The sequence below is a fragment of the Nelumbo lutea genome, chromosome 1, assembly GCF_056320005.1.
Source record: "Nelumbo lutea isolate HS-2025 chromosome 1, American lotus-T2T, whole genome shotgun sequence".
NCBI classification, from domain to species: Eukaryota; Viridiplantae; Streptophyta; class Magnoliopsida; order Proteales; family Nelumbonaceae; genus Nelumbo; species Nelumbo lutea.
This window is the reverse complement of record NC_142684.1, coordinates 125,374,876-125,396,526: the sequence shown is the minus strand read 5'-3', so window position 1 is coordinate 125,396,526 and position 21,651 is coordinate 125,374,876. Positions and strand designations below refer to the sequence as shown.

The 21,651-nt window shown below is 35.7% G+C and overlaps 1 protein-coding gene across 2 annotated transcripts in view; it reads right to left on the bottom strand.

Moving 5' to 3' along the window:
* LOC148877365 (casein kinase II subunit alpha-like) overlaps positions 1 to 6,310 on the bottom strand; it is a 34,658-nt gene extending 28,348 nt beyond the window's left edge. The window contains exons 1-2 of one of the 2 annotated variants that reach the window (XM_088985692.1): positions 5,623 to 6,310; positions 5,395 to 5,524 (exon numbers count right to left, since the gene is read on the bottom strand). In XM_088985692.1, coding sequence (XP_088841818.1) covers positions 5,395 to 5,524; positions 5,623 to 5,972 — 480 coding nt within the window. In that variant the 5' untranslated portion in view covers positions 5,973 to 6,310. The remainder of the gene's footprint in view (positions 1 to 5,394; positions 5,525 to 5,622) is intronic. The other variant, XM_088985697.1, reaches the window with a different exon arrangement.
* Positions 6,311 to 21,651: the final 15,341 nt, after the last annotated feature.

Sequence of the window (21,651 nt, the reverse complement as noted above, 5' to 3'; positions counted from 1 at the left end):
GCTTGCTCCAAATCTCTTTCGCTGGGAAATCACCCCCAACAAGAGTTTGAACAAGGGTACTAAAGAAAAAGAACTACAAGTAAAGGTGCCATCAAAGAAGACCATACTCTCGTGTCCTCCAAGGATTGAATGAAGAAAAATGACTTGAGAGCATCAAGCAAGCATATAAGAGACTCACACTCATTGTCCCTCAAACCTCTTCTGAAACCAAAATCCCAACTCAATCCAGAGTGAGAAAAAGTGACAAAAATTAAGATGGATTTTAACTTGTAGTTATAGATTGAATATAGATCAATGAACATGAAGCAGAAAGGGGTATCACCCAGCCAAAGTTATTCCCAAGAAAGCACCCTAGAGCCACAACCCACATCAAATCTAATGAGATTAAGAAAGATAGGATATACCTCTTGTATTGCTTTCCATAGAGAGCTCGAGGAAGATGTGGGGGCTAACTTTAAATCCCATCCATTGTTCATCAGCCCATGAATGCCTTCTATCACCTTATGTCACAGCCTTTCTCTTTCCAATGGGAACCTCCAAAGCCATTTTCCTAACAGGTAAGTATTCCTGTGAACTAAGTTCCCTAGTCCTAAGACTCCCTTTTCCTTTGTTTTGCAGACTTTTTCCCACTCCACTAGATGATCCCCCTTTTCCTCCCCAAGTTCCCAAAGAAAATCCCCCATAAGTTTTTCTAAATGTCCTGCCACTCTAGCTGGGATTCTAAAAGTTGAAAGGAAATATACTAGTAGGTTTGCAGTTTGCTAGAGTTGCTCTAATTAGGGTTATTCTCCCACCTATGGATAAATAATTTCTCTTCCAAAGTGCCAACTTCCCTGTAAACCTCTCCACTAATGGCTTCCAGAAGTCTTCTGATCTTGGATTCCCTCCCAACGGTAATCCTAAGTACTCTAATGGCCATTTTTTTACTTCACACCCTAGAATCTCCACTAGTTCTCTCAAACTTTCATCTTCTAAGTTAATCCCTATTATACAACTTTCCCCCAATTTACCTTCAATCTAGAGAGCGATTCAAAGGAAGTGATGAGCTCACGTAGATTTCTTATGCTCTCTTGATTTCCTCCCTCACATGATAGAATGGTGTCATCTACAAATTGTAAACGTGTAACTGCCACCTCAAGCCTTCCTACTCTCCATCCTCTAAAAAGATTTCTCTGATCAGCCTCCATAATCATCCTACTTAGGACATCAGCAATTAAAGTGAACAGAAAGGGTGAAAGGGGATCCCCTTGCCTCAATCCTCTTTTTGCTGGAAAATAGTCTCTAGCCACACTATTGATCATGATTGAATATTGCACTAAACTAAGGCATCCCATCATCCACATCCTCCACCACTCCCCTAGCCCTATTCTCCCCATAATTTCTAGAAGAAAAGACCAGCCCACAAAGTCATAACTCATAAGCCTTCTCTAAATCCAACTTGCATACCACACCCCTCCCTTTCCTCGTCCTCTTCTCTAATTACACATTCATTTGCTACTAACACCTTCTCAATAATTTACCTTCCTTCAACGCAGGCACCTTGTTGTTGTGAGATCACCAAAGGTAGTACCTTTTTAAGTCTCCCAGCAAGAACCTTTGCTATAATCTTATAGAGGCTCCCCACTAAGCTTATTGGTCTGAAATCCTTTGGAGGTTTTGCTTCCTTCTTTTTGGGGATGAGGACAATGAAAGTTGAATTTATACCTTGAGAGATTTCCCCTTCTATGTAAAACTCATTGAAAACTTCCATCAAATCTCTTTTGATAAGTTCCCAACACTCCTGATAAAATGCTAAAGAGAAACCATCCGAACCAGGAGATTTAGACCTTTCCACAAAGAATACTACCTCTGTTATTTCTTCTAGCGAAAACTCCCTTTCTAAGGCTGCAACCATATCTTCAGGCACTCGAAACCATTGAAAATCTGGGGGAGAAAAACTCCTCCCACCTTGACTCTAGAAAATTTTCTTAAAATGATCCACAAAAACCTTGATAATCACCTCCCTAGTTACCTCTTGTCCATCCACTTCTAGCCCGACAATTTGATTTTTCCTTCTTCTCCAATTTGTTAAGGAGTGAAAAAATTTTGTATTTCCATCCCCCTCCAACAGCCACTTGCATCTAGATTTTTAACAGGTACAAGCATTCATCTGGAACATCTTTCTTAGCAAAATGTCCTCAATCTTGGAAAAAATGGGGTGAACCATACTGTTTCACTTAGAAATTCCGGTTCTGTGGAGGACCAGCAACAAGATTCAAAAGGGAAAGAACAAGAGAAGGTAACTTGAGGTTCAGGAAACCGTATTTGGCCACCCTCAATGATTAGGTCAAGATGAATGAACAGCAAATAACAAGTCTAACAGTGAGATAATATCACTTGTTTCATGATCCTACACCCTCCCAATCTAGAAGGTGGAAAGACAAATGCATCCCCCCAACACACAACATTCACATGCATTCACTATCCCTGAGTCCCTGTTGACATCAGCCATATATTTCACTTTGTATTGAAGCTTGCCTTTACTAATAGATCAAAATTAAAATAAAAAATAAAGAAAAGATCTTCAACTTTTTAATTCAAAAATGTCCAAAAAGGGTATTGATTGTGAAGACTATTGGATTGAAACTTGCCAAATGAGTAAAGGATTTCATTAGGATTGGGATGTGACAAATACATTACCACGGAAGAATGGCTTGCAATTTAGATAGTGATGCACATTCAAAGCCATGTAGAAATGGAGAAATTTCAGAGTATTTCACTAATTCTGCTAAGATATTTGGAAAATCTAATGAAATCAGGGGAAATTAGTAAAAATATGGAATTTGTTAATAAAGTATCCCTCTATCTCCTTTTCAATCTTTTATCCATCCTTTCGTCTACTTTCCATTATGATTTGCCTTTTTAGTTGATATATGTTTTGATTAGATTGAGAATCCTTGTTTCTAGTTGTGTGTCTTCTTTCTTTCTGTTTTTGGAATTGTAGTGACTTAGTTCAGTCACAATTAAAATAGTAAGTCAATCCGAACATAGTATCCCATTTATTCTTTAGGGAGAAGATATTAAAAAATTTTCAATGATTTTAACAAAATGTCAAAAAGATTTTATGATATTCTAATTCTAAAATTTTGACACTTAGATACTTAATTATCAATGAAATTCAAAATATCTCCAATATATTGGCAACATATAAAAGATCTGAGGGGAAAAGATTCTTAGAATACTTTGTATTGCCCCTGGGGAAATGGGGAGATTCTCCCAAATATCAATGATATTGAGAATCATGCATGGAAGATCTCCATGCCACCTAAACTAATCTAAACAACACAACTGAAACATCCATTTACAAGAAAAATTTGGATGAAAATATTTCAGCTAAGAATGGCTTACCATTTATTTAATATAAATCCTTCTTTCTAGGCATCTTTAAAATTAATAATATAATTTTCTTTTGAGAGGAAGGTAAGGTATTGTACTCATTGACTTTAATCATGTACAAGTACATCTCTGTACAGTGAGTCACCATACAAAAGGTTAGGCAAGCTATTTTAGGGTGCATTACAAAATAATCTGTTGCAAGCCACCCATGAATGAACAGTCCCTATCACTTTTCTAATGACTTCTACCGATTGAAATTTTGTCTCAAATATCCTCTGATTTCTTTCTATCCGGATGCACCACAATATAGCTACCAGAATAGTACTCCACACTCCACAGCAATCTCCCTTTTCTGCTGAGGCCCCTGATTTGATTCTCCATGCCTTCAGATGATTCTCCAAGTAACCCGGGTAGCAACAACTAAGATTAAACATCTTGCTGAAGTAATAACATATTTCCCTGCGGGTTGCTATTTGTGTACATTATCTCCTGTTCATATTAATAAAATCTGTTACTGTAATCTTCAAGAAAAAAAGGATATATTTCCCCCACTAAGATTAACCATCTTTTAATTAAATTAATAAACAAAATTTTGAATAGCCATCATTAGTTGAGAAAGATTTATAGAATCAGGGGAGTGAGCATGGAGCTGATCCAAAGGGCCCCCCACTTGATGGAAGCCTTGAATGAGCTGGTTTCATTTGGTGTGATGCATTAGGTTAAAACTTTGGATGAGTGTCATCCTTTCAGCACTAATGACATCATAGGGAGTGACAAAATGTTGATTGTCTTCCACTAGAAGACTTCTAATCATCCAACATAACAGGAATGCAACCACCTCTAAACTTCATCAAGTTTAATTTTGATGGACGTAGTAAGTAGTAGATAGTATTATCCAGAAGCTTCAGGAGTGGATGGCACCTTTAGGAATCACCATGGAGAGATTTTGAAAATCTATCCGAGACCAATAGGCATTGGAAACTCTAAACTCTATCAAAGCTGCATTATTTTATTTTCTCCTTTTTTTTTCTGCAGGGGCTATGCATGGGCAGGACACCATGATATCACAAACTAGTCATTGACGATGGTTCTGACTTTTGACATGGTAGCGAACCAAATGGAGACAAATAATCTAGGTCCTTAGCAACTATCTCCCCTGATTCAAGAAGCTAGGGGAAAAGGAGAAAAACTAACCAAATGAACATCTCATTCATATAGGTAACAAGATCAGCTAATTCCTTGGATGATTCACTAGCAAGGGGAAGGGCAGTTATACTGGCATGTATTGGGAACCTAACCCCCCCAGGGTAAAAGAATTATTCCTTGTGCTTCGAGTTTTTGGGTATTACAGAAAATGGAGAAGATTGGCATATCCAGGCTAATTCCGTTTTTTTAGGGGTTTGGTATTTTCTTTTATACTAATTTCTTGCTTTTTTATGGATACTTTCTCTTATTTTCTCTATAATCAGAGAACTTTTTGATCTATTACTGATTAAAAACAATTCAGGGCTTAGAACTCTAGCAGTTTTTTTTTTTTTTTTGGCATTCATCAAGAGCTTCTCTTAAGAACTCTGGTAATCTAATGGCATTGTTAGCATTCAGTATACTTGCTCCCCACCCCACCCCTGCGATTGGGGGTTGGTCTGAGGTAAGAGCCCACATTTTTCTCATTTTTCAGATGAACGCAATTTCCCTTCATTAGACTTCCCATCTTTCCTTTTCAATTTCTAATGCGATTGCTGACGCCCAAACATTCCAAATGGACAGAAATGCAGCTCATTTAAACTCGTTTACACTTTACAGATCTACTCCAACTCTTCAACCACGCCAACTCCAAGTCCAAACTACGGCAGGCCTGCTAGAAAGGGTTTCATTTTATATAATTTTGGGAGCAATAGCATTGTATCAATGAAATAACAAAGAAAAGAGTTCCTTGTTAAGCAACCTCTAAACAATTAAACCGTAAAGGGGAAATTGCATTTTTAAGAGAGACCAGCTATGCAGTAAGCTGTAGCTCACCTTCTTCTTTTTTACGGGTTTGAGAATTTTAATGATACAGCATTCGTTGTTGGTACAATGAACACCCTCGAAAACTTCACTGTATTTCCCTCTTCCCACCTTTCTCACCACCTCATAATGGTCCTGCTCCCTGATAAAGAAAAAGAAAAATAGCAAAAGAAAATTAAGCACGAAATAAACAAGCGTGATAATGGGTTCCTCTTTCTTTTATTGGGTGTTAGTATGTACCCCCATTGAACTGTAAGGGACTCATAGTCCCAGAATTCTTTGGGACGCATAACGTTAACGTCGGCATAAACCCTAGCCTTAGAGCTTGCACCAGGCCTACGGATGGACTTGCCGATCTTCTGCGCCAGGTTTTCCTGTAGAGTCGATAGACGGTGGTGATATGACGGGTGTTGTTGCTCTGGATTGGTGAGTGGAGCCCCGCAGGCGATCCTACGAAGGCACAGAAAAGGTGTTGCCGCAGTTTCTTTTTTTGTAAACGCTGGAGAAGGAGCACGTGAAGATAGAGGCGCCGAACGAGAGATGAAGAATAGTCGATGCTCCGGAATTAAACGCAGAGGCCTTGCGGCCATGAAATGGGGGGAATACCCACTTCTTTTGATTCTTGGAACAACAATTGCATCTAAAAAAACGAGGAGCCGGCCCCCGTCCTCTGGCGCTTCCTTCTTCCTTCTTCCTTCCTCCTTCTTCCTTCTTCCTCCTCTTTTGCTTTCCCCTTTCCCTTTGTATAGCTTTGATTGAGGGAGAAGAGATGCCCGCGGGTAATCATATGCCGCCTGCCGGGCTTAGCACCGGCGCGAGCCCAGGCTGGACCGGGCTTTTGGACCTGCAACTCTTTGTTTTTTAGCCGGGCCTGCACCTTAAATATATACTGTACCAGTGTACCCATGTATGTATTACACAAATTTTCAGGTTTAGGCTTAAACCAAGGGTTGATAGAAAACCTTGGCCCAAACCCAAAAAATTTGGGGTCAACCTCGACTAAAAATGATCACCCCTACCATGCCTAGGGTTTAAAAGTATGAACTAGTGCCCCGTGCGATGTACGGAAAAAATGTTAGGGATAATTCATAATTGGGGTTTTTATGGCAAAAGATGAGCTACACAAACCCGGGGTAACTCTTCCCCTTACATCAACATTACAAATAAAAAGAAAATCACAATACCTAAAGCCTCTATTACACTCCTGGCTATTAAGAGCTTTACGAGTTAACCAGTTTGTCGCTTGATTTGCTTTCCGGTACTTGAATTTGATCATTCTCCATGAAGGCCATAGTCTTCTATATGTAATTAATAACAATATTAATGGCTTCCCAAGCTTCTCCAAGGTTGATAGTAGGAGTGTAAATGGATCGAATTCGAATTGGATTAGGCAATGTCCGAATTTAAATCCGATTAGAAAATCAAATATCCGAATTCGATTCGATATCTGACAAATATTGAAAATTAATATTCGAATTTGAATCCAATTAAATATTCAAATATTCGATTTGATTTGAATTTAATTAATTATTTATTTTCGATAACTAATAAATGTATAAAATAAATATTTTGTTGATATAAAGTATATAAATATATAAATTATTTATATGACTTAATTATTATATAAAATATTTTATATATTATATATAAGAATTAAATAATTGATCGAATTCGAATATTTGTCAAATCGAATCAGGTCATATCCGAATTCAAATCCAATTGACTATTCAGTAAGAATAGGATATCCAAATACGACCAGTTAGATATTCGAATTATCCGAATACGATTTGATTGTCAAATGTCGAATTCGAAATTGGATGAATACCGTTGACACCCCTAGTTGATAGTTGACATTCCAATTTCTATAGCTTTAAACTCTAGGACTTTGCCCTAATGGTTCTGAGCTATAAACCCAATGGCACAGTTACCAAAATTCAAGCAAGAAGCATCAAGGTTAGTCTTGATGAAGTTATGTTTGGGTCTGAACCACTCAATGTGAGTTAAGAGTTTTTTGTTATTGTTAACCATACAAGAGAATACCTCTTTAATCTCTTTCCAAATGAACCAATAGACACAAGCAATTTTTTCTCTAATGTAGTTGTCATTGAAGTTACCAATAGGTTTGCTAAGACTAGCCCACCACCGCCCACCGGAATCACAATCCCCCATAAAGGTGACTCTAAACTTGCTTAGCCACATTACAGTCAATAAAAAGGTGGTCAATATTTTCTAATTCCCCACAAAAGGCACATGCAGGATCTATCCCAAAACCCCTAGAAATGAGGTTTTTTTTTGTAGGAAGTCTATTATTTAGCATAAAGAATAGAAAATTTTCAATTTTGGGGGGAAGCATGAGCTTCCAATAATTATTTTGAAAGTTAGAAGCAAGATCCGCACTACCATTAAAATGACACTCCTCCTCATAGGTCGATTTAACAGAGAAGTTCCCATTAGGAGTGAACTTCCAAACTCTTTTATCTTCAAGATCCCCATGGGGAATTAAGATAGGCTTTATAAGTTGCCAAGCTTAATGATTGGCAATCAAAATAATGAAATCCTCTTCCCATATTTTTCTTTCAAAATCAATTACTCTACTAACCGTCATATCCACATTAGTAAGATCACTATTGTCTCTTAATTCAATCAACAGGCCTTCCCCAGCCCATGAATCCAACCAAAAATTCACACTTCTACCATTGCCAATCCTCCACATAACACCCCTTTTAATAAAATCTCTTGAATCCATTATACCTTTCCAGGCCCAAGACCAGCTTTTCTTTTTATTTGCATCCCATAAATTACTATTCCTAGGATATTTATTACTCACAACCTTGACCCATAGATTATCATGAAAATTTAAAAATTTTCACCCTAATTTAGCAAGAAGAGCTTTATTTAGCCATTTGAAGTTCTTCACACCCAACCCACCTCACATTTTGTGAGTACAAACTCTACTCCACTTAACAAGATGAATGGGGTTTTGGCTCCTCTCTTTTGCCCAAAGAAAATCCCTTATGACTTTTTCTAAAAGATTGTATTACAAATTAAGGGACTACAGATGGAGAAGAATTAATTAGCATTATTCTCCCTGCAAGTGAGAGAGAATGCTTTTTCCAACCTGCAAGCTTGTTGGCCATTTTCTCTTTCAAAAATTAGAAATCATCCTTTGAAACCATCCCCTCAATAATAGAGGCTCCAAGATAAGTCTTATTCCTATTTCCAATGGGAATTTTAAGAATTCAAGCCATCACTTTATGGAGTCTAAAGGGGAGGATTTTGGAAAAGGTAATGGCCGACTTAAGATAATTAGGAAGCTGGCCTGAAGCTTTAGCAAAGTTATCCAAAATCTCCTTGATTTTGTGACAATCATTGATTGGGCCTTTGCAAAGATAATGCAATCATCTACAAACTGAAGAATTGGAATGGTCGAACCTCCCCTAGAAGCTTTACAACCCACATCATTAGCACCACATTCAGCCTCCATATTAAGGTTGCTAGAAAGGGCCTCAGCACAAAGGACAAAGATGTAGGGGGACTTAGGCATTGGAATTTAAATATTTTTGTTTTATTGAGTTTTTACTTTATATATGCTTTTCTAAGTCATTTTATTGGTTTTGTGTTCTAACTTTCAATCAAGTACACTAACTATTAACACTACAAATCATTCAAATGAGTACAAAATTCATATAAAAAACTAAAAATATAAAATATTATCAATAAAAAGGAGTCTAAAACAACTAGGCAAGGCAGCTACACTAAAAAACTAAACTAAAATAATAAAGTAATAAATATTGAAAAAATTAAATTCACAAAGAGTCAAAGACATATCTTTGACTTTGAAGTGAATGTTGAGCATTGTCCTTCTTGAGTGCTATCTTTTCTCACTTTTCCTTCAACACACACAAAAAAAAATCATTAATAAATTAAATAAAAAGAATTGTGAATTTACAATAAATGAACAAATAATAAAAGGAATTATCAATCATGTAAAAAGCTAGGAATCAAATCACACATATGACATACCTAGATTGAAATTTATCTATTTTAGGCATTTAAAGGAAGTAAATAGGAAGTAGAAACCAAATCAAACAATGAATAAAACCATAACAAAAAATAAATACGGCACTTACCCAATTCTCCAAAATCTCCACAAAAGGATTAAGGATAACAAAATATGAAGTTTATAGATGATCAATAAAGAAAAATATCTAGTTAATTTCAGTATCTAGGTAATAAGAGCCCGCAACCCCTTCATTAAATCCACCAACATCATCAATAGCATAATCAACATCATCTGCATCCCGATCATCTTCATCTTTCCCATCAAGTTCTCCAACTTCATCTTCATCTTCGTTATCCTCAATGTTTCCACCCCACATTGAGTCATCATCCTCTTCTTCTTGCACAACACTCTTTCCTTTGTCTTATCCCTTACCATCACCTCTTCCACGACCACCTCTACCTCCGCTTTTACTTGCACGTGTATAAACCGTATATGCACTTCTCCTCAGCCTATTTGCACCCTCAGCGGCTTCAGTTGCTCCTAATGCTTCATCCACTTCATTTTATGTGAGATCACCACCTTCATGAACGAGTTCATTTGATGGGTCTCTTCCAATCAACCATTTACTACTCTCATCAGCATCATCGAAGCAAATGGGATCAATTTGTCATGGGTTTGCATGTCTTATCAAGAACCTCTCATGAAGACATTGATTATATTGAATGAACAAAGACAATATCATTAAGCCTCTTTTGATAAAGTTTGTTCCACTTCTTGGTATGAATCGACATTCATAACAAACAAAAATAAGAGTATAAAAATAAAATATTTTAACTTTTATAATCAAAATTCATAAATCAATTAATAAATAATAAAATTATTTACATTCTCAAAAGTGCTGCAATTATGCTCACTGGCAGAAGACGTGCACGCAAGACCTAATATGCATAATGCAATATGCCTAAGGTCTGGTGTGCAATGTTCATAAGTATGCCACCAATCAACTACAAAGTACAAATTACAAATAAAAGAATTAAATTAGATAATACAAATTCAAAGATGGCAATACAAAAAAAAAAAAGATTCTAGAGGCAATGAGGCATATCTTACTTGGTTGTTTTGCTTCTCGTTGTCTAATTGTCATTTCCTTAGAAAATGCACCACGGGCATGCTTATATTTTTCCATTTGATGGGAGATCTTATCTTGAATTTCAATGTCACTCACCATCCTCTCAATACAATCTACAAAGCCTATTTCAAATTTCCCAATTAATGCTTTATCATCAGCTTTTGCTTTATAAAAGAGGGCTACATTGAGAAAAAAACTGGCAAGATGCGAAGGATGTTGCATCATATTATTCCAATGCCTGTCAAAAATTTCCAGAATGGGCTGATATTTTATTTCTTTCCCACCAAAGTTTGTTTTGATCTTTTCCCTTGCCCATTCCATTGCAAAGTGGAAGTACCCCATTGTAGGTTTTTCATCACCATTAACCAACCGTAAGACCTCCACAATTAGTTGGGAAGCTAAGAGGGCAATCCTTACATTTTTCCAAAATGTAACTGAAAGAATAGTGCTTGAGACTTTTAAACCCTCTGGTTTATCTACCCATTTACTTCTATTCCACACATTACTGACAAATAAAGAATGCAATGGATATTTGAATGTGAACAAGCTTTACAAAGTAAAAAATGATGTGGCAAACCTTGTAACAAGATCCCCTCCCATGTGTTTTCTCCCTCATATAAGTAAGGAGAAGAGGATGTTTATAGATAAAGGCCGTCACATGTCTTGCCTTGGCAATGCAATTCTTGATAGATTTCAGTCCTCTAATATCCTCCAACATGAGGTCCAAACAATGAGCCGTGCAAGAGGTCCAAAATAAATTATTTATTTTATCTTCAAAATGTCTCTTGCAACAATATAAGCAGAGTGGTTATTAGTAACCACTTGCACTACATGTTATTCTCCTATTTCCTCAACAACCATATCAATCAATTTATACAAATAAGCTATATTGAGGATTTCATTTGAGGCATCAACTAATTTCAGGAAGAAAGTACCTTAAGGAGAATTGACGGGTTGTCGAAGCCTTCAAAATTAATGCTAATCCCACCTTACAATAAAATTGTAGTAATAGTCGTACCAATTCGAATCCCACAGGGAGCCAGTAATAAATTTCTTAGCCAAATGCGCAATTTAAAGAGTGGGAATTTCAAATAATTAAGTTTCTAACAATTAACACAAAATAGCAAATAACAAGGAAATTTTCAGTCTTACCAAACTCTGATCCAAGGGTTCAATTTAAGTCAATTGATTACTGATCCTAAGCTAAAAATAGCAATCTTGCAATTCAAGCATTTAACTTTTAGATTTATTAGGATAGTCATAATAAACATTATATCTTCCTAGTTTAGTTGACCAAACCCAACATTCAATCAACACTTATCATTAACCGACTGGGCACGATAGCGTTCCATATCAATTAATGATAGCAATAAATTTTATGAAAGTAGTTAAACCAAAATAAAAGTAATTGAGATAGCTGCAATTATTAAATTTTGTTATGTTGATTCCCTTTAGGTCAAAACATGCCAACACATTGGTCAAAGGCTGTCACGAACAATTGACCCACAAAGATATTGACCTAATTGCTACTTGTACCACTATTCATGACAATTACGGATCACCGAATCATGGATAGTCGTAGGAAAATCAATACTAATTAATTTGTCAAATTAATCAACATCAACTTCCATAAAAATATGCACAAAAATAAACGAATACTTGAATTAAAAGCAAGAAATTAAATTAAGCACATAACCTCACAGTGACACAATTGAACCAAAAATTCCCCTTGAATCAGAAAAGAGAAGCTGAGACACTCATGGTTGCCATCTCCTTGCCGCCACCTTCCTCTTTTTCTCCTTCTTGCTTTGCTTCCAATATGGATTACTTGATTGATGCCTAAAGCTGATCCCCCCCCCCCCCTTTATATAGCTTTAGGAGGAGGGGCTCTCTCCAACTCCTCTTAGGAGATTATCCTCAAAAATATAAAGTCCTAATCAGTTTTGATATAATCCTATCCTATCTCTTATCTAGTAATCTCAATCTTCCTTATCTTTCTAGGATTACAATTAAAATTTAAATCTGATAGGACTCTTTATTCTTGAATTCAAGTTGGGCTTTTTTAATAATTTGGGCCGCTATAAGGCTTTTCTATGAATTGGGCTTTGGGCTTCTCTACGAATTTTCTTCAACTTCAGGCTTGATTTTGACCTTGATGCAAACCAAATCTATCAAAACCTAAAGCACAAAAGTTTTAGATTTCTTCCTTAGCTTTCCAATGCATCTTGAATCATCCCTGTCAGAGTCCGGATGTGAGAGTTATGCCCAGATTACTGAACAGTGCTGAAATTGTGCAAAATCGTCCGATTAGCCTTGTTTTCCTCATGTCGCCTTCTTGTTTGCCCTAAATCGAAATACAAGAATAGTGAGTCCAGTTAGGTACTAATTAAGTATAAAAGATAGAACATTGAGGGATAAAAATATGATAATTTTTATTCTCATCAAGAATTCACCAAAAAGTTTATTAAACTTCTTTGCCTCTTATCTGTCCATCCATCAGACATAATAGTGCAACCATAAGTTTTCCAAGAGGCCTCATAGTCCTTGTAAAGAAATTTTATTTTCTCAATCTCCTCTTTCAAGAGTGGCTCTCTCAACTCATGGTAGGTTGGAGGTTTGTACCCAGACCCAAATTGTGCAATTGCTTCTACCATAATCTCAAAACTCTTCAACTTTACTGTGTTAAAGGGTATTCCGGCTTGATAAAACCATTTTGCAACATATTCATTCACATTTTTTCTTCCTTCCTTTTTTTAACTGAATTTCTATGCTTGTTTGCACCAATTGTCCCTTGTGCCTTGCCTCTACCACTTCTTCTGGACTTGGCCTCACAAAAGCATCCATGGGTCCTCTAACATTTTTTTTTTGTGAAAACATGGGGCTTAATAGTTGGGCACTCCTACTAGTTGAAATGGAGCCACCTAGTTTCGTAGGTTGGTTGTTTTCATGGTGAGATTCTCTCTCACAGACCATTTGCTCCCATGGCCCATAACTGTCTTCCACTGCAAAATCACTTAATAGTTTCTTCCTCTTATTTTTGCACATGTATTTTTGCATCTCTTTTGCAATACTCGTAATTTTTGGACACTTGGTAACATTCCCAAATCCTCCAATTAAATGTTGTTTTGCTCTATTAATTCCTCATTGGACAATCTTTCTACACGAACATGTAATAGCATTTTTGTCCTCTAAATCATGCCAATATGCACACTTCCATGCTGGATCTTTTGATTGGGCCTTGTCCTTAGTGCCATAAGTGTTTTGATGTGCCTCGTTTGCCATTATTTAATGAGAATAAAAACAAATCAGCATTTAGCAATGACAAATCAGTAATGAATCAATGATATAATTATCAATGACAATGACAAATCACCAATAAAAAGACTAAGAGTCTAAGATCAAGGGCAAATCAGCAATGACATTAATTAATAAATTAATAAAAACAAAAGGCAAGCAAATTTCAGCCAAACAATAATTCAGTTATTCAGTTAGAACTTAGAAATAGAAATTAAGTAAAAACTTAAAGGCTAAAGCAAGCAAAATTCAGTTCAATTATATAATCAAATATCAAATTACAATATACATCAAATGCAATATTGCAATATTGTAAATCAGCAAAAGCAATCAATGTTGTAATATAGAAATAAAAATTAAAAAAATTAAAGAGTAGTTCAGCCATGTAAAAATAAAAAACATTAATGAAAAAGAGAAGAAGAGAAGAAGAGAATTTAGCCATACAATCATATATATTATTCATATATCATGTATCATATACATAATCAATTAATCACTAAATCAAGTTTCAAATATATAATTCAGCCATAAAAAAATGAAGAAGAGAATTCAATTCAGCCATACAATCACTGAATCAAGTTTCAGCCATGTAGTTAGTTCATCCATATAAAAAAAAATCAGCCATATATTCATATATATTAACGATATAAAAAATATTTGAATGAGAAGAAGAAGAAGAAGAATTAAAGAAGAGAATAGAAAATAATTGAAGAAGAGAAGAAGAGTAGGTTTGGTAGCTTCGATTGTTAAAAACCGAGATAATTCAAGTGTGAATCATGACTTAAATACTAATTGAGTGAAGGGAGGAGAAGAGTAGGGCGGAGCCTTATTTTTTTCAAAAAACAAAGGATTCATTGGGCAGACTGACGACTAAGAGAGTTCGAGTGACTGACTAAGAACAGTTAGACTAATGGGGTAGGTGGAAGAAGAAGAAGAAGAAGTAGAGAAAGGGAGGACTGAGGAGTATAGGGGCGGATCCCCTATTTTTTTGAAAAAGAAAAGAAAAGAAAAGAAAAGGAGGACGAACGAGCCCCTGTTTTTTCGACTGATATCTGAGAAGAGAAAGTAGAAGAAGAAGAAAGGGAGGAGTGAAGGAGCCTCCGTTTTTCAAAATAAAAAAAGGGAAAAAGTTTGAAACTCTGAAATCTGGAAAAGAAGAAGAACTGAAGTTATCAACTTACCTGCTCGAACTAAGGTGTGATGGGGCTGGGCTGCTCGAGCTCGCAGAGTTCACCTGTTTGGTTCTCCTCCCTCTCTAGTCGAACCAAAATCCTTGTGATTGAAAAGAAAATAGAGATTACTTAGTTTAGTTGTATACTATAGTTGTCTTAATACTAAAATGATACAATGCAATAGGTTTATTTTAAAAGAATACAACAACTAATGAATTAAAAAAGAATCTTTTTAGATGCATGTAGGCACCCGCCCAGGCGCCTGCTTAAGTCTCTGGGTGGGCACCTAATGCACAAAACATATGGCGTTTAGGTGAGGCAACCATGAAAAACCGCCTAGCCTTGACAACTATGGACAAGGGGTCACCTTGCCAAATCCCCCTACTAGCTTTGGTGACTCGGGTGGGAGAGCCATTTATGAGAATTTGGAAGGAAACTAAACTAATGCTTTCTATTATCCAATTAATCCATTTGTCATGGAAACCAAATTTAACTAGAACTTTCCTGATAAAATCTCATTCTAGCCTAGCATAGGCCTTCTCCATGTCAACCTTGCAAGCGATCATCCTCTGTTTGCCTTTTTTCTTTTTCATAGTGTAGCATTTCATGGGCAATGAGAATGTTGTCTATAATTTGTCTATTGGGTATGAAAGCACTCTGGAAGGGGGAAATAATGTCATGCAGGAACGGTTTGATTCTATTCACAAGGATTTTAGAGATAGTTTTATAAATGACATTACAAAAGGTAGTAGGTCTAAAATCATTAACCCCCTTTGGGTTTTTACGCTTTGGGATAAGCGTAACAAAAGTCCTATTTAAATCAACATTCATTTTCCCAGAGTGAAGAAACACTTTGACAGTTCTACATACAACATCCCCAATAATATTCCGGTACTTTTTGAAGAAAAATACATTAAGACCATCAGGTTTCAAGGCCTTTATATCCTTTATCAAAAGCAAGGTATTATGGATTTCTTCGTTTATAACCTCTCTACAGAGATTATTGTTAAGTATTTGAGAAGCACAACATTTTATATTTGAAATTAAACTATCAACTTCTGAAGTGCCCTCAAAATTAAATCTCTTTTCAAAACTACTACAAAATAGTTCCTTGATCGCCTCAGCATCTTCAACTCAGACTCCATCCTCATTTCTGACTTTCCTAATTTTGTTCTTATTTCTCCTAATTGTTGCAGTAGTATGAAAGAATTTATTATTTTTATCCCAAAGTTTAAGCCAATCAACTCTGGAACTTTGAGCCCAATAAATTTCTTCTCTAGCAAGAGTGTTGTTGAGAAGTTTCTGGAGATCTTTCTCTTGATTGATGAGACTTTTGTTATTTGGATCCCCTTCTAAGATCTCTTGGATTTCTTGGAGTTTCAACAATAAATCTTCTTTTCTTTTTCTGATATTCCCAAAATGATGTTTATTCCAATATTTTAGTTCCTTAACAAGGTTATTTTATTTCTTACAAAATTGTGTGGCTCTAGATCCACTAATGTTGATACCCAGGCCCTTTTAATCACATTATCAAGACTAGGATAAAGACACCACACGGCTTCAAATCTAAAAGGTTTAGGACCAAAAAAAGCATGAGAATTAGTATCAAGCATCAGAGGTGTATGGTCGGACGCCAAAAAAGGTAAATTCATGAGCATACAATCATTAAATTCACACCTCCATTCAGCATTTGAAAGGACCCAGTCAATCCTTTCTTTAGTAGTATTCTTCTTCTAAGTGAACTAACCTCCTTCCATATCTAACTCAATAAGATTGCAATAGTTAATAAGTTTATTAAAATTCCTTGTATGAGAGGGGCTTACATCCACTCCCCCTTTTTTTATTTTATCTCCTTTTGAGAGAACTAAAATCCCCCATAACACACCACACCCTAGGAGTATTATCTGCAATGTTTCTAATCTAATCCCACACCTTAGCTTAATCAGTTTACAAGGAGGAGCATAAACCAATGTATTAAACCGATTTTTGTTAGATTCTAAATCAATAATGTAAGCATGGATAAGCCTTTCATTTGTTAAAATAATATCAATAGAACAAGAGGAAGAATTCCATAATAGCCATAGGCCACCAGCAAATCCAATAGGATCAACAAGATGACATTTATCAAATTTAAAAGAAGACACAATTTATTTTGCTCTAATAGGATTAACCCTTGTTTCCATTAAACAACAAATACTAGGCTTAAATTGCCTACATAACTCAGTAACTTGACGTCTAATATGGACTATACCAGCCTCTCTTACAATCCAAACTAGGATCTTCATTTAGAACCCTTCGTATCCTTAGGACCCTGCTCATCTAGACCCAATTGAGCAATGGAAAAATCAGCACTGAAATTTGAAGTCTCGGGGTCAAAATTTTCATGTGTCATCCAGCTATTATTCTCTTGACCTTCCCACTCTTCTTCCATGTCTTCTTCATTGACACCCTCATCACCTACAAGATTCGTTCGTACATTATCATCCTCTCCCTTCTCATTTGTGCTATAACTGTTAACATGTCTAGAAAATTTGTCCTCATTCCCGCATCTAGTGGGATGAAACACAATTGGCGGATTATCATTTGATAGGGGTTCATTATGTAAGCTTTTCTTCTTTTGAACCCAGTGAGCCTTTTCATTTGTCATTTTATCTGGAAGTATTGAAGCAAACATTAGATTAATGAAGCGAGCAGTATAACCCTTTGTTCGACCAATGCTTTGTTGTTTCAGGTGTGAGCGGCCGGGGTATTAATGGAAACATGAGTTTGTCTTGTTCTCGAAACCTGAGCATTCTGCCTTAGCCATTCACCTTTGACAAAACTATAATTATGTTTCCTATTCACAACAATCCATCCACCCACATCTTTTTTAGTATTACCCACAACACACTGGTAATACTTGTGACCACGCCAACCACAAGCGATGCAAAGGTCATGTACATTTTCATTAAAAACTCTAAGTTTGTCATGGTTACCATTATCGATGATTGGAATATCCAAAATGAACTATTTGGTGGTGTTAACATGAATGTAAACACGAGGAAATAGAGAATGTGAAGCCCTCTCCATATCCCTATCAAGTTTAATGATGGCTCCCACATCCCTGAGAATGATTTCAAGATCTTCTCTGGACAAAAATTCCAAGGGCAGCCTTGGAATCCTGACCCAAACATCCGCCTCTTCTAGTTTAGCTTTAAGTGGATTAAAACTAGATCTCCATTTCATGAAAGCAATATACTTCCTATTGATGACCCATGGACCCTCCTTGAGAATTTGGTTAAGGTTATCCTCAGATGAGAGAGAGAAAAGATAGAATTGTTGCCAAGGATTTGAATGTCCAGTTTACTGGTAATCTTCCATTCTTTGATTTTATCACCTAGAACTTAGCGAACAGACAAAAAACACCCTTGCTCTCCATTATCTTCTTCCCTTTGAGCTTTTCAAGATTAATCAGGTGGGCTACACAAGAATCTTTGGTGTCCTTGTTTGAAGGAGCACCTTTCATAGCTTCCGAAAGGAAAGTTTTAGATAGAGATCTCCTCACATTGCTCGAGTCACCAGCCGGATGGAAGGACCCTATAGAGGAAGCCATCTGAAATTGATGAGAAAAAATGGATAGTTCTAGGAGGGAAGAATGGCCCCAGAGGAACCGTGGTCACTATTTAAACTTGAGGCTAATGCCAACTTCCCATAACACCTCTTCGACTTCTCGAGAATACTAGTAAGGAGAGATTCTTTGAAACTTTTCTTTGGTATGCATGGCTTGTTATCATCATGCGGAAGCTTCCTACTAGTAGCACAGGACAAAGTAACGACGTTTACACTTCCCAAAATATCATCATGCATGGTAAGATACTATGCAACCATCCCAGGAGCATTGCACTTCTCGAGATGGTTTTTAAGATTATTGAGTCTACCATTAATAACAAGTGGGTTATCGAAAACATTAATGTCTGCATTTTCTCTCTCCTATGAAAAAACAACATCCTTGTGCAAAGAACAATCATAACCCAGACCGTTCAAATTCAAAGTTTGGTCTCCATCATCTTTGCAACACTATTCATCAATCTTAAGGCGCATTATCCAGTGGCCAACCATCCATTTGAAACTTTTAGGCTTTCCTTCTCTTTCCAATTCCAGTACCGAAAGGTGCAAACCAAGTTACAAGCTGGCACCAACACTATGGAGGGATCATGCAAACCATGAAGAGTCTTATTGATAATAGTTCTATCAATATGGTAAATAGTATCAACACTCGAGTTGACAAGGTCACCGAGGATAAGATCATCAATTTTTTTAGCTATTTTTTCATTCATATCAATGGATTTATCTATGAATTTTCCTTCAAATTAGTGGCTTGCTCTGTATCGTTTGTTATAATTTCTCTTTACAATAGGAAGGAGACACTTCGGGCCCCTCATCGAACCTTTATTCTTTTTATCTTCCAACATGCATACATGAGGATGAAGACACACTCCATCATCACGTAAAGGTTGAACAGTCTCCTAGTTTTTCATGTTTTTTGCAATTTCAAACCCATTAGAGGCTTTGAGCTTATCGAGTTCAACAAAAATTTCTATGATTTTTTGTACTTTTCTTTGTCATTTCTTCCTTAGTTCTTTCACTTCCATACTTCAGCCAGCTTGCTATCTGAAAGGATGCCAAGCACTTGGTAAACAAATTGATATCTACACTCTAGATCCAAGTAAAATTTAAAGAGAAAAAACCTAATACACTAACTAAACAAACAAGCCTAACCAAATAGACCTAAACAGACCAGTAAGCTACAATTAGACTAGAGAAACAAGAGAAAATTCTCTAAAGAGATGTCCAGAACAGGACTAAAACTAGAAAATCAAAGAAAGAAGAAGAATGAACTCCCTGAAAACAAGTCATCACTAGCACAAACTAGTCCATGACTGAGCTCCGATCCAAAACAAGTCATCACAGGCTCTTTCTCCTTTGCAACATTGTCACTTTTTTTCCTCCCCTTATTTTATTTGTTTATCTATTTGGAGCTTGGAAGGGTGGGGTTCATAATTGGGTTTAAAACTTATTGCTCTATGGCCTACACAACCCAAGGGTAGGGATGGCAATTTTCCCCATTTGGAACGAGGACAGGGATGGGGAGTATATATATGTGTGTGTGTGTGTGTGTAATTATATAATTGTGTATTATATTAAATATTAAATATATGTGTGTATTATATTATATTAAATATATATTATTATTTACATTATATATATATATGTCAAAATATATTTAAAATATTATCTGCATTCTAATTTTTCCTTTATTTTAAATAAATACCTTTTTGAAAACAAACTTTTAATTAAAAAATTTGGGATTCAGGTCCTAGATGGGGAACCCATCTCCATCGGGGACCGGGGGTGCATGCCAATTTTTTCTAAGAATAATTAATTTAAAACTCAAGGTTAGGACATGGAGTATGGTCCCTACCCTAAACCTGCTCATTGCCATTCCTACTTGGGGGTCATCCCCCAAACTCATAAATATAGTTCCAATAATTATGGTAATCATAAATGTAGTATCCAATACCTACATAAATTATTAAGATTTTCTAACTATTTATTTGAATAATTGGAAGTTTCATAATTTAACTTTCACTAAATGAGTAATTTTTGGTAATTAAATTACCAAAACCACTAATTATTGCTAAAAAATCATAGTAAATATCAAAATTACTGAAAATATAAAAAATAATATATATTTATTGAAATAAAAGTTCTAATAAAAATTACCAAGAATTTTCAATTATTAAATTTGTATTCATTAATATTTTAATTAATTATTAATTTTAAGTAGTTATTGATTTCAATAATTAATTTTCAAAGTTTTCTAAAATTAAATTACCAAAATCATTAATTTTAACAAGTAATTTTTAGAAATTAAAATTTTTAATTTACCAAAATTATGAAAAATTATAGTTTAGGTGTTGATATTTACTGAATAATATTCAATAATGTCAATAATAGTGAAAATATCAAAAGTATTTCCAAAAATAATTTAACCACATTTTGGGTTTTTATATAGTTTATTGGGCATGTAATATAGATTAAGAGGAATTTTAGGTGGGAGATATAGTTTAGGATAAATTTTAGGAGGGGGTTGAATAAGTGATTAGGAACGAGAGAGAGAGAGAGAGAGAGAGAGAGATTGGAGTGGGACTCTACTGAAGAAGAAATGGCTGCCATGTACATGGAAGGGTTGGAAAGGGGTAAGGGAAAAAGGAGAAAACATTAAGGAGAGATGAGATTAAGGAGAATTGAGATAAGGGGGGAATGAAAGAAGGAGAGGGATGGTGATATAGCCTTTATTTGCTATATAATATAGTACTAGCGGGCCCCTATGCAATGCATAGAAGTGGACTTAAAACTTATTGTTGTATGGAGCTACACAACTAAAGGGTAGGTATGGCAATTTTTTCTATCCCCGTCAAGTACCCGACGTCCCTGATTAGGCAGAGATGGTATGGAGATTGCCTTAGCGGGGATAGGGTGGGGATAGAATTAAAAAGATTATATATATATATATATATTATATTATTTGCATTTTAATTTTTCCTTTATTTTCAATAAATATATTTCTTAAAACAAAATTTTAATTAAAAAAATTCAGGGATTCAGGTCCCCAATAGGGAAGCCCTCTT